The sequence below is a fragment of the Lepidochelys kempii genome, chromosome 3 (assembly GCF_965140285.1).
Source record: "Lepidochelys kempii isolate rLepKem1 chromosome 3, rLepKem1.hap1, whole genome shotgun sequence".
Taxonomy (NCBI): Eukaryota; Metazoa; Chordata; order Testudines; family Cheloniidae; genus Lepidochelys; species Lepidochelys kempii.
The window spans coordinates 90298586-90312698 of NC_136382.1; the positions used below are offsets into that span (position 1 = coordinate 90298586).

The following is a 14113-nucleotide window of genomic DNA, read 5'->3' on the forward strand; positions in this document are numbered from 1 at the left end:
GGTTATCTCAAGTGCTTATATACAAATGCACAAAGCCTTGGAAACAAGCAGGGAGAACTGGAGGTCCTGGTGATGTCAAGGAACTATGACGTGATCGGAATAACAGAGACCTGGTGGGATAACTCACATGACTGGAGTACTGTCATGGATGGTTATAAACTGTTCAGGAAGGACAGGCAGGGCAGAAAAGGTGGGGGAGTAGCACTGTATGTAAGGGAGCAGTATGACTGCTCAGAGCTCCGGTACGAAACTGCAGAAAAACCTGAGTGTCTCTGGATTAAGTTTAGAAGTGTGTGCAACAAGAGTGATGTAGTGGTGGGAGTCTGCGATAGACCACCGGACCAGGGGGATGAGGTAGATGAGGCTTTCTTCCGGCAGCTCGCGGAAGCTACTAGATCGCATGCCCTGATTCTCATGGGTGACTTTAATTTTCCTGATATCTGCTGGGAGAGCAATACAGCGGTGCATAGACAATCCAGGAAGTTTTTGGAAAGCGTAGGGGACAATTTCCTGGCGCAAGTGCTAGAGGAGCCAACTAGGGGGGGCGCTTTTCTTGACCTGCTGCTCACAAACCGGGTAGAATTAGTGGGGGAAGCAAAAGTGGATGGGAATCTGGGAGGCAGTGACCATGAGTTGGTTGAGTTCAGGATCCTGACACAGGGAAGAAAGGTAAGCAGCAGGATACGGACCCTGGACTTCAGGAAAGCAGACTTCGACTCCCTCAGGGAACGGATGGCCAGGATCCCCTGGGGGACTAACTTGAAGGGGAAAGGAGTCCAGGAGAGCTGGCTGTATTTCAAGGAATCCCTGTTGAGGTTACAGGGACAAACCATCCCGATGAGTCGAAAAAATAGTAAATATGGCAGGCGACCAGCTTGGCTTAATGGTGAAATCCTAGCGGACCTTAAACATAAAAAAGAAGCTTACAAGAAGTGGAAGGTTGGACATATGACCAGGGAAGAGTATAAAAATATTGCTCGGGCATGTAGGAATGTTATCAGGAGGGCCAAATCGCACCTGGAGCTGCAGCTAGCCAGAGATGTTAAGAGTAACAAGAAGAGTTTCTTCAGGTATGTTGGCAACAAGAAGAAAGCCAAGGAAAGTGTGGGCCCCTTACTGAATGAGGGAGGCAACCTAGTGACAGAGGATGTGGAAAAAGCTAATGTACTCAATGCTTTTTTTGCCTCTGTTTTCACTAACAAGGTCAGCTCCCAGACTGCTGCGCTGGGCATCACAAAATGGGGAAGAGATGGCCAGCCCTCTGTGGAGATAGAGGCGGTTAGGGACTATTTAGAAAAGCTGGACGTGCACAAGTCCATGGGGCCGGACGAGTTGCATCCGAGAGTGCTGAAGGAATTGGCGGCTGTGATTGCCAATGCCATTGGCAATGGCAATGCCATTGGCCATTATCTTTGAAAACTCGTGGCGAACCGGGGAAGTCCCGGATGACTGGAAAAAGGCTAATGTAGTGCCAATCTTTAAAAAAGGGAAGAAGGAGGATCCTGGGAACTACAGGCCAGTCAGCCTCACTTCAGTCCCTGGAAAAATCATGGAGCAGGTCCTCAAAGAATCAATCCTGAAGCACTTGCATGAGAGGAAAGTGATCAGGAACAGCCAGCATGGATTCACCAAGGGAAGGTCATGCCTGACTAATCTAATCGCCTTTTATGATGAGATTACTGGTTCTGTGGATGAAGGGAAAGCAGTGGATGTATTGTTTCTTGACTTTAGCAAAGCTTTTGACACGGTCTCCCACAGTATTCTTGTCAGCAAGTTAAGGAAGTATGGGCTGGATGAATGCACTACAAGGTGGGTAGAAAGCTGGCTAGATTGTCGGGCTCAACGGGTAGTGATCAATGGCTCCATATCTAGTTGGCAGCCAGTATCAAGTGGAGTACCCCAGGGGTCGGTCCTGGGGCCAGTTTTGTTCAATATCTTCATAAATGATCTGGAGGATGGTGTGGATTGCACTCTCAGCAAATTTGCGGATGATACTAAACTGGGAGGAGTGGTAGATACGCTGGAGGGGAGGGATAGGATACAGAAAGACCTAGACAAATTGGAGGATTGGGCCAAAAGAAATCTGATGAGGTTCAATAAGGATAAGTGCAGGGTCCTGCACTTGGGATGGAAGAACCCAATGCACAGCTACAGACTAGGGACCGAATGGCTAGGCAGCAGTTCTGCGGAAAAGGACCTAGGGGTGACAGTGGACGAGAAGCTGGATATGTGTCAGCAGTGTGCCCTTGTTGCCAAGAAGGCCAATGGCATTTTGGCATGTATAAGTAGGGGCATAGCGAGCAGATCAAGGGACGTGATCGTTCCCCTCTATTCGACATTGGTGAGGCCTCATCTGGAGTACTGTGTCCAGTTTTGGGCCTCACACTTCAAGAAGGATGTGGATAAATTGGAGAGAGTCCAGCGAAGGGCAACAAAAATGATTAGGGGACTGGAACACATGAGTTATGAGGAGAGGCTGAGGGAGCTGGGATTGTTTAGCCTGCAGAAGAGAAGAATGAGGGGGGATTTGATAGCTGCTTTCAACTACCTGAAAGGGGGTTCCAAAGAGGATGGCTCTAGACTGTTCTCAATGGTAGCAGATGACAGAACGAGGAGTAATGGTCTCAAGTTGCAGTGGGGGAGGTTTAGATTGGATATTAGGAAAAACTTTTTCACTAAGAGGGTGGTGAAACACTGGAATGCGTTACCTAGGGAGGTGGTAGAATCTCCTTCCTTAGAGGTTTTTAAGGTCAGGCTTGACAAAGCCCTGGCTGGGATGATTTAACTGGGAATTGGTCCTGCTTTGAGCAGGGGGTTGGACTAGATGACCTTCTGGGGTCCCTTCCAACCCTGATATTCTATGATTCTATGATAAAGAAACCCCGGCTCTTCTTTCTAGGAGTTCTAATCTCAGGGACTCTGAAACTAGCACAGGGGATGATAACTTCCCGCTGAGCTATAAAAAAATAATAAGGAGAAAAGGAGCTTCCATGGCTGGTCTTTTCGTGAAGTTTCTCTCCACCCTGGGAATGCAGTTACATGTCCTTGGTTTTATAAAACTGTTAGCCAATTTGTACCCCTTGTACCACCAACAGGGAGAGAGGACTTTACCTTCATCACCACACCCTTATTCAAAAAGCACTTAACCATAATGTGCAGTATCTTTGCAAACAATAATGTGTAAATTAAATAGTGTTGCTTTACATTTCATAGGTTTCAGATTAAATAATGTGTCAAAACACATGAGATTAAAAGAACAAAGTTAGTAAAGAGATGCCAGCAATCAGAGCCGAACTGTTTCCCACCCTGAACATCAATATTGAACTGTCACCACATAGGAGAGGAATGCAGTAAGTGTAAATATACTTCTTCTGTGCATAGTTTATATGTTCTGCAGTATCTTGTATTTAATGAGTTTCATTCATATCACTTTTTAAAAAGAAGGAGTTAACCTCTGGTACAGAAAAGGAAATAGACTACAAAATACAACAGAGCAGCTATTGATTTGACATGAAGATGCTGTTTCCCTAGGCAAGGAATACTTATTTACAGAAGTACTCCAAAGTGCAGTGCTTTGGAAATTGCATATGTTGGCAAAGTTTGTAAAAGCAGTGGCTCAAGGCAGCCAGCTACTACTCAGTCCTACAGAAGGAACAGTATGGTGTTAATATTAAAATAGCTTTGCTCACTTGGCAGATTAAATGCCTTATTTTTTCAACCAGGATAATCTACTTATTATACACATATTTGGGGGAAGCTTGTATTTCATTTTAACTCCGTTGGCATTAAGAACTGAAAGGAGAATAGATCAGGATGTCTACAGCTAGCTGGCCCCTACCTTTCTCCACCCCCTTTTCAGCGCTCAGAAAAGAGATTGGAGAAAAAACTCAAGGTGGAAGTTGGAATGAATCTGCAAATTTGTTATCTTGAACTGTCACCCACAGGTAAGCAACCCAGGCAAATTGTGAAAAATGTTTAGGGGTGCCGGAAGGATGTGAGAGTGATAGTCACGGACATTGAGGCCTTCTCTTTCCTGCAGAACAGCTACAGACAAGCTGCAGCTGTGCGGGCTTCTCTGTGCACCGTGCCAATGTGCCTCACATCTAACCTAGGGGGATAACTTCTAGGAAGGGAAGTACACTACGTGGTATTAAGGCCCATCCAGTCCTTACCCTCTCTCTGTGTAGACTGCCAGTTATTTTGGTGTGTTTGCATACCTGTCCGTGAGAACTTCAGGAGGACCACTCTCTGCCAACCTGAGCTGGATCTGACCTGCACACGTAAGGGTCAGAGGCTCTACATTCTGTTACCAATCCCTGGAGCCATCCAGATGCCTGTAATAAACTGCTTTTCTGAGTAAGTGGAACATCTGAAGGCAGATCTGAGACTTCAGTGAACCACAGGAAAAATCCATGTAAACACAGAGGTTTGTATTTTATGTCCCTCTAATGCAGGAAGCAAATATTGCTTTTATTTTCATTTAGCATAAACAGTCTAAATAAATAGGAATAGTGATTAAAAACAGGATCATGAAAAATAAGTTGAAATCCAGGAAGTTAGACAGACTCTGGTATTGCCATTAGACTGCTGCGCTGGGCATCACAAAATGCGGAAGAGATGGCCAGCCCTCTGTGGAGATAGAGGCGGTTAGGGACTATTTAGAAAAGCTGGACGTGCACAAGTCCATGGGGCCGGACGAGTTGCATCCGAGAGTGCTGAAGGAATTGGTGGCTGTGATTGCAGAGCCACTGGCCATTATCTTTGAAAACTCGTGGCGAACCGGGGAAGTCCCGGATGACTGGAAAAAGGCTAATGTAGTGCCAATCTTTAAAAAAGGGAAGAAGGAAGATCCTGGGAACTACAGGCCAGTCAGCCTCACTTCAGTCCCTGGAAAAATCATGGAGCAGGTCCTCAAAGAATCAATCCTGAAGCACTTGCATGAGAGGAAAGTGATCAGGAACAGCCAGCATGGATTCACCAAGGGAAGGTCATGCCTGACTAATCTAATCGCCTTTTATGATGAGATTACTGGTTCTGTGGATGAAGGGAAAGCAGTGGATGTATTGTTTCTTGACTTTAGCAAAGCTTTTGACACGGTCTCCCATAGTATTCTTGTCAGCAAGTTAAGGAAGTATGGGCTGGATGAATGCACTATAAGGTGGGTAGAAAGCTGGCTAAATTGTCGGGCTCAACGGGTAGTGATCAATGGCTCCATGTCTAGTTGGCAGCCGGTATCAAGTGGAGTGCCCCAAGGGTCGGTCCTGGGGCCGGTTTTATTCAATATCTTCATAAATGATCTGGAGGATGGTGTGGATTGCACTCTCAGCAAATTTGCGGATGATACTAAACTGGGAGGAGTGGTAGATACGCTGGAGGGGAGGGATAGGATACAGAAGGACCTAGACCAATTGGAAGATTGGGCCAAAAGGAATCTGATGAGGTTCAATAAGGATAAGTGCAGGGTCCTGCACTTAGGACGGAAGAACCCAATGCACAGCTACAGACTAGGGACCGAATGGCTAGGCAGCAGTTCTGAAGAAAAGGACCTAGGGGTGACAGTGGACGAGAAGCTGGATATGAGTCAGCAGTGTGCCCTTGTTGCCAAGAAGGCCAATGGCATTTTGGGATGTATAAGTAGGGGCATAGCGAGCAGATCGAGGGACGTGATCGTTCCCCTCTATTCGACATTGGTGAGGCCTCATCTGGAGTACTGTGTCCAGTTTTGGGCCCCACACTTCAAGAAGGATGTGGATAAATTGGAGAGAGTCCAGCGAAGGGCAACAAAAATGATTAGGGGACTGGAACACATGAGTTATGAGGAGAGGCTGAGGGAGCTGGGATTGTTTAGCCTGCAGAAGAGAAGAATGAGGGGGGATTTGATAGCTGCTTTCAACTACCTGAAAGGGGGTTCCAAAGAGGATGGCTCTAGACTGTTCTCAATGGTAGCAGATGACAGAACGAGGAGTAATGGTCTCAAGTTGCAGTGGGGGAGGTTTAGATTGGATATTAGGAAAAACTTTTTCACTAAGAGGGTGGTGAAACACTGGAATGCGTTACCTAGGGAGGTGGTAGAATCTCCTTCCTTAGAGGTTTTTAAGGTCAGGCTTGACAAAGCCCTGGCTGGGATGATTTAACTGGGAATTGGTCCTGCTTTGAGCGGGGGGTTGGACTAGATGACCTTCTGGGGTCCCTTCCAGCCCTGATGTTCTATGATTCTATGATTATAAAACTTGCCATTGTACAGTTTAATTGCTTCTTTATAGCACAGGCTGAGGAATCCTCCATGCATAGCTCCAGGTATTAAAGCAAGCAATACTGCCGGCATGCCTGATCATTTGCTTGAGTTTATGGCAGAGGTCTGAGGGAAATCTGTTGAGGATATGGTGGGTACCCATGGCATCTCTTTGACAAGAACCGCAAGCCACAAAGATTTCAGAGTTGACCAGATGTTATTGTTCACATAGAGGCTAACATCTGAAGCTGTATCAGCAGTATAACAAAGCTATTTTAATCAGAACTACCCGGGAGATCCCACCTGCTTCCTGCTCACCCTCGCAAAGTTCATACATGGTTTTCTCTAATGCTGTTGTGACACAGTTTAAAATACTTGTTGTGGGGATAAAAGCCACTTCAAAACGATGCTATGGTTTTGGTCCACTTGTCCAAATTAGAGGGTGGAACACACAAAATGGCAATGGCACAAATGGAGATACAAATTATAAACGCTGTATACAATTCTCAGCTGATCTGACCAGACCAGATTCTATCAGGCAGTCAGAAAGTTACTTATTTTGGAGGTTAGCACTGATATTCATCTCTATACAGAACAGTGACATTGACTTTTTCTCCTAATAAGTTAAAGTACAAAGTAACCAATCATGAAATAGTTTATCCTCGCCAGAGAGGAAAAAAATTAGGTGCCTATGCCAAAGCTTCTATGGATGAGATTTTCAAAAGCATCTATGTGATTTAGGAATGGACTTCCAATAGGACATGTTCTCCTAAATCACTAGTGCAATTCAGAAAATTCCACCCTTCATGCCTAACAAAATTATAGTAAAATTTTCAGAGGTGTTTTTAAAAGTCTAAGAAAAGCTTCCTTTCATCAGCTATTATGAATACAATGAGTGGTTCATGTACCAGTCTCTGCACCAGCCCTGACGTATACTCTAACTCTTCTCTTGCTGTGCCTCAACATTATAATTGAGAGCTGGAGTTTCCACCCACTATTGCTTTACTGTAGCGTAACCTGAGCCAGTATGCAGAACCATGCACAGCATTCAAAATGAGCCATCATAGGTGAGAGCAAACAGAAAATCAGATTAACACTAGTTCAAAACTGCATTGGCATTTTTGCTATGTGGGCAGAGGCATTTTATCACAGAATACGGAGATGATAAACCCTCTTTAAGTTATATTGGGCAGATCACACCGAGAATACGGCAGCCAGATTCCAGGGCAGCAGCCAGATCAGCTACAGCAGTGATGGAGGGAGCTAACCAGGCTGATGTGGCCCAGATCACTCATACCATAGGCAACCACATAGGGCAGTGGCCCCCGTCACCTGAGAACCCAGAGACTGCAGCAGCATTGGGAAAGATCATACCTTCACCATCTACAGAGCAGCCTCCTGTGTCATTGTGTGTGTGCCCTGCTCACTGCTGGAAAATGGAATGGAAGCATGGCTTAGCAAGTGGGCAACCATTTAAAAGTGACTGAGGATTGAGGGCCAACAACAGATAACATTGGTGGGCAGGGGGATGGCTTTTATATATTTTGGTTTAAATAATTAAGACAATGTATGCCTATCATAATCCTGCTCACTTTGAGGGTGTGTTTTGCCTCTTTTCCCCAAGCTTTTGTTCTGCCTTTTACAGGCCACATGCTTTTGGGGAAGGGTCTTCCTCTGTATATGGAAAGTACCTAGCACACTGTGGACCCTACTGTCACCACGCCTCAATGAGGCACAGTGAGAGTGCCAAATTCCGAACAAACTGCTGAGAAATAGGTTATTCTTTCATTAGATTATACTAAGCCAGGAACAAAAGTGAACTTCTGTCTCACCGCACTGGTTAAAAATAAGTCAAAAATGCAGTCTCCTTCGGCATTCCAGCCCTTGGCTCACCACCCAGAAACTGGACTATATGATAAATGGTTGCTGAAAACCAATTTAATCAGATATAGGGTCCTTCCGATCCCAAGAGATCAGCCACTTAGCCAGGTCAATATATAACTCAGATCTTACCCAATAATCATATTGATGCCAATCCTTTAGTAACTAAAAACTAAAGGTTTAATGATAAAAGAAAAGACGCAGCATTATAAATGGTTAATAGATCATATACATACAAGTGATTTTGCAGTGTTTGTAGATCAGAATCATGGAAGTGATGGAATAAACTGCTTGCTTGCAAAAGTCTCTGTGTAACTTACCCAAGCATATTGGGGATCATCAGTCCTTGTTCAAAGCTTCCTTGTTAGAAATCCAGTCCTGAGAAATAAAGACAAAATGGACCTATCTTGGGGGTTCTTTTATATTGTTTGCCACGTGCATGGAATTTTACTGTCTCAAATGACATTCACAACCTCTGTTTGTGGAAAGTTACTGGCCCAAGATGGACTCCAGGGTCACATGAACATATCACAGGTCCTTACATGGTTTGATGAGTCATAGGGGCAACTATTGCCCATATTCTTGCTGAGGCGTCCACCGGAAGGCTTATTGGCTTGGATGAGTTTCTTCTATGGCCCATAGTTAGAGTGGTGTCCTTAATTGGCCATCAACACATAGTTGTCTGTCCTTGATGTAAATCTATCTGGTGGGTGTCACCCAGGAATACAACACATGAAATGTTCCCTTTAATTTTTTTCATCTATGTGAAGAATAAATTTTGTTATGTGCACACAGTATGTGTGGCTGTGCACCACTAGTAGAAACCAAAAACCTAGATATAATGTATATTTTTTAAAAGTTACCATAGGGCTAATTACTCCAGCCAGGACAGGTTAGGCATTTTAGAACTCACTACTCAAAGAATTAAATTTAAGTGTAAGAGAAATAAAATTATTCAGGCTGTCGATTAATTGCAGTTAACTCAAACTATTAACTAAAAAAATAATTGTGATTAAAAAAATTAATCGCGATTAATCGCACTTATACCAATAGACTACCAATTGAAATTTATTAAATATTTTTGAATATTTTTCTACATTTTCAATATTGCTTTCCATTACAACACAGAATACAAAGTGCACACTGCTCACTTTATATTATTATTTTTTATTACAAATATATGCACTGTAAAAATGATAAACAAAAGAAATAGTATTTTTCAATTCACCTCATACAACTAACACAAGGGGCACATGAACACACGCTGCCGGATGTGCACCCTCTGCTAATCAACTGGGCGGCACTTGAATATCTTCTGGGTGGCCGTCCAGCCGTGCCGCTTTCAGAGAACAGAGAACACATGTCTAAGATACAAGTCCCAGGCCAATATCCAGTACTTGAGATACAGAGACTATCCACGGATTTAACCAGGTTAATCATATTTGATATACTGTAACTTTACCATTGACTCCTTACATGATACGCTTTGCATAAGATTTGTTGCAATTGCATAATAGTGGTAATATCAACTATATAAATGGTCATATTCCATCAGACAGCATCACACCTACCACCTTATCAATACTAAATAGTCATGATATCACTATGAGAAGATTATGACTTCAGATAGAGAGTAAACAGCAAGACCAAACGCATTTGCCAGAACACAGCCTCTTTTCATTCACATATTCCCTATAATATAAATAAATAGAAATACAGAAAATATCGAGCATGTATTATTTCCTAAGTGGGCATCTTTCAGATATTTGCATAAAGCATCAGCAGTTCTGTAGCTGAACAGTCAACGTCCATCATGTCAAATACATCCAGAAGGTAGGTGGATTCCACTGTCATGTTCTGTGAAAAGGAGGGTATGTGAACATCTGAATTTTCAAGATGTTGCAGTGAGGCTTTCACTTTGTAAACATCTTGGAAATTCAGGGCAAGAGAAAGTGATGGCTAAATGGGAGCACTGATCAATGTTAGCTTGTAAAGTTTGCCTGAGTGTGAGTGCGGTTTCCACTTCCCGGTGGAAGATAGTGTACCCAGTGAAAGACATCATAGTTTGGGTGGGGGGAGAGAAAGTTGAGGGCATAGTTTAAAAAATAAGGTATGATCAAGTTGTGCTAGTGTGGGAAGCCATACACAGATCAGTTCTGTGCTGTAGCAGGAAATGTTCTCCCTGTGGAGCTAGGGGGAAACCCTAGAGTAGTGCTTGTAAGCAGAAACAGTGCACTTTACGGTTTCAAGTACAGACCAATCCCAAGAGAAGGAGGGAGAAAGAAACAGGAGAGCAGGCACAAGAGAGTTAAGTGCTGCAACAGCTGTCATACAGGGAAACAAGGAACAGATTAAGGCTAATGTAGGCGTGGTCCACGATAATATAAAAGGTTTCAGAGTGGCAGCCATGTTAGTCTGTATTTGCAAAAAGAAAAGGAGGACTTGTGGCACCTTAGAGACTAACCAATTTATCTGAGTATAAGCTTTCATGAGCTACAGCTCACTTCATCGTTTTTTTCCACTGAATGCATCCGATGAAGTGAGCTGTAGCTCATAAAAACTTATACTCAGATAAATTGGTTAGTCTCTAAGGTGCCACAAGTCCTCACTTTTATATTACCAAAAAGAACAGAAATTACCTTGATGACCAATATTTTCTTGAGAAGGACACACATTGTGGATCAAAGCAGCACCAGCACCTGACCACTTACAGTGACTGTGTTGAGCACAGGAGGAAAAAGTCACTAGCAAGTGTTCAGATGGCTTGACCAGAGGCAGCTAGTTGTATGGGCCCATGGTGCCCGGGCTCCAGCAAACTCAGGGCCCATAGGACCCGGCTCCACCAAGGCTCGGGGCCGGGTCTCTCCCCCGAGCCTCCCTGCCTCTCTGGGCAGTGGGTGGCTGTCCCCTGCAGCTCCGTGCTGCGCTCCCTACCTGGCTGCTGCTGGCTACAAGGGAGTGGCACCGAGGGCAAGCTGTGGCGGCATGGCAACCTCCCCGCTCCTTGGCAGGCATCTCTGAGTTGACTCTGTGGCCAGGGGGATGTGGGGGCTTATCCTGGCTGGATGTCCTGAGCAGCAGCCTGGGGGGCTTAGGTGAGAGGGCTGGGGGGAGTCCTCCTCTCTGGCCCTCTGCCCCAGCTCCGGGGAAGCCTGTCTGCTGAACCCCAAACTCCTCATCCCTGGTCCAGTCCAATGCCCCGCACCCCTTCCTGCACCCCAACCCTCTGTCCCAGCCCTGAGCTTGCACCCAGCACCCAAACCACCTCCCAGAGCCCACACCCAGCACCCAAGCCCCCTCCCATACCCCCTCCTGCACCTCAACCATCTGTCCCAGCCCAGAGCCTGCACCCAGCATCCAAGCTCCCTTCCAGAGCCTGTACCCCTCCTGCACCCCAACTCCCTCCCAGAGCCTGCACTTCACACCCCCTCCTGCACCCCAACCCCATGCCCTGCACCCAAACTCCAGCCCAGAGTCCACACCCCTCCTGCACCCAAACTTCCTCCCAGACCCTGCACTGCAAACCCCGTCCTGCACCCAAACTCCCTCCCAGAGCCTTAGGCAGGTCGCGGGGGGGGACTTGGACCCATTCTGGGCACCACCAAAAATTATACAAACCTGCCGCCTCTGGGCTTAACCATGCCTTGACAGAACTTTGAGAAACTGGCAGGATGCAGATTAGCTGATTCACCCGCACTCTTCCTGTAGCTTGAAGCCTTTTCAGGGGTTTGTGTCAAACGGCTGTGCTGAGAGCATGATGCGCTACTGTGCCCACTTTACCATTGCTCCACGTATGGACAAGAGGGCCTCCACGGCACCCTGCCCTCACTCAGCAGCTTTTTCACTTTCCAGTGACTGAGCTTGCTGATGTTGCAGTTTCCTCCTTCACGCCGAAATCTGCTGCAGTTTATCTTTACATCTGACTTACTACCTATCTGCGGGCCTTAGCTTAAACCATCTGAGAGAACAAGCAGGAAGAAAAAGAGGGAAACATAAAGCCGAGAAGTGGCTCAATTTACACAAAAAGAAGAACCAACGGGAAAGGTTTCTAGTGTTTCCTCTTCCAGCTAACAGCCACTATGGAATAGGGCAACAAGAGGCTAAGCTAGGAGAAGAGTTTGAAGAGTGTGTGAGACAGAGAAGATGGAGAAAGGTAAGTGATTACTTATTTATTTTCATGTATGCGTTTTTACAGCTCCAGCGGTGTGCCTGCAATCTACAGAGTAATAAAAATCCAGGGGCTTGGTCCTCTTGTGTGGGATGGCTGCTTTGTGTCACACTGCTAGTGAGATCTGGCCTTAACCAGTCCTGGGAAGATCACCTCAAGCTCCTACAGAGACTCAAACATTACTCATCCTCCTTCTACTGACCTAGCATGGGAAAGGGGGTCTGGCCAAGATGCCCCTAATAAGGCTGAGGATTAGAATAGCTTGCTGTAAATTAGAGCAGCCTTCAGGTTGTGCTAACACAATGCAGAGGGAATAGCCTATGCACATTAGCACCAGGATCAGGGCAGTGTAAAGGTGACCTTTAAGCCGGCTTTACCTCCCTCCGTCTGATTTGCACTCTACAATTTGGTTGCAAAAAAAGCTCTGGCCCAGTGTCCCTTCCTGACAGGATTTAGCAATATGAGTTAAGATATTATAAGGAATGATCACACCTATGAAAGGGAAGAAGGAGGAAGTACAAGGGTTACAGCATAAAGATATACAGTTGCTTTGGTTACTTAATGTGAGTATCTGGAGGCTTTTGTACCTTTCTATTTTATTTTTCAATATTGTTCATAGGCCTCATGGTAGACGTGCTTTAAGCTGAAAGTGGAGCCCACGCAACTCACATCAGGAAGGGGGTTCCAGGCAGAGGAAGGTACTTGGAAGAAGACACAAATAGTAGAAAGAATCAAAAGGCCTGGGTAGTTGTATGGCGTGGGCAGCAGCAATAACACATGTAACAGGGTGGCTTGCCCTTGGGCAGGAGGGCCTGGGTCTAAGCCAACCCTCATTACAGAACAAGCCCCATCTCTCAGGAATCAGGGCCTTTCTGTGAAAAAAGAACCAGGTTTAAGTGCTGACGGGGTCCAGGTGGGGGAAAGAGCTGGAGGGAAGAGACTGTAAGGATCAACAAGGCTCTTTCAGGACCCTGGCTCAGCAGAGGAGAGTCAGAGCAGGAAAGGCAGCTGCCAGCATGAAGGAAAGCTCTCCAGGCAGGGAGGCTTTGGAGGGACCTTGGGTAACTAGAGAAGAGACCTGGAGACCCAGAGACAAGGTAGGAAATGGCTCAAGGAAAACTTCAATATGGGTAAAGGGTCTGACCTAGCTGGGCAGTACAGGGCCCTCGGCTGGAACCCACTGTTCAATACAGTTTTGTTTTCTACAATATCGTTTATGGAAGTGGTATCTCAAAATGTATTAAATTTCAATAGGACCTTTCCAAATGTAAACTAGAACAACATAACCGGAGGGGGAGAGAAATAATGACATATTCCAATGAAATTTGAAAGTAGAGGGGGAGATGGGTGATGCAGAGAGATTCAGAAAGTCTGTCAGAGGTGACAGGAGCCACGCCGAGGAGGACACCTGCACTGAGCATGGCGAGAATGTGTCAAATCTCAGAGAAGAGGCCAGTGCTGGCAAAGGGGAGTCAAAGGAGACATGGCTCAGATTCTGAGCTGTTCTCTGCGGTGCAGCCCCTGGCTGAGGGAAGTAGGAAAGCAGCTGTGAGCTGTCTTTTTATCTCTTCAAGTCTGGAGATAGCTGGAGACTAGACTGGCTCCCAGTGAAGAGTAACCCTAGAGGCTTCTCTAATTTTTTCCTACTTCAGCAGCTCACTAGCCATCCAGCAGCCCAGAATACTACAATGGTTCTCTGGCTACTCATTCACCAAACTGCCCCTCTGTCACATTCCAGGGTGCAATCCAGAGCAGTGAGCAGTTGCGTCACTGCCTGCCCTGCAGCCTTGAGTGCCTCAAAGTGCTTTACTAGTGTAGCTTCCAACCTGGGC

The 14113-nt window shown here is 45.7% G+C and overlaps 1 protein-coding gene across 1 annotated transcript in view; it reads left to right on the forward strand.

Annotated features, from left to right (window-relative positions):
• Positions 1 to 11841: 11841 nt before the first annotated feature.
• The window catches only part of DSE (dermatan sulfate epimerase), a 65523-nt gene continuing 63251 nt past the window's right edge, over positions 11842 to 14113 (forward strand). Inside the window, exon 1 of the mRNA XM_073337108.2 lies at positions 11842 to 12266. Coding sequence (XP_073193209.1) covers positions 12257 to 12266 — 10 coding nt within the window. The 5' untranslated portion in view covers positions 11842 to 12256. The remainder of the gene's footprint in view (positions 12267 to 14113) is intronic.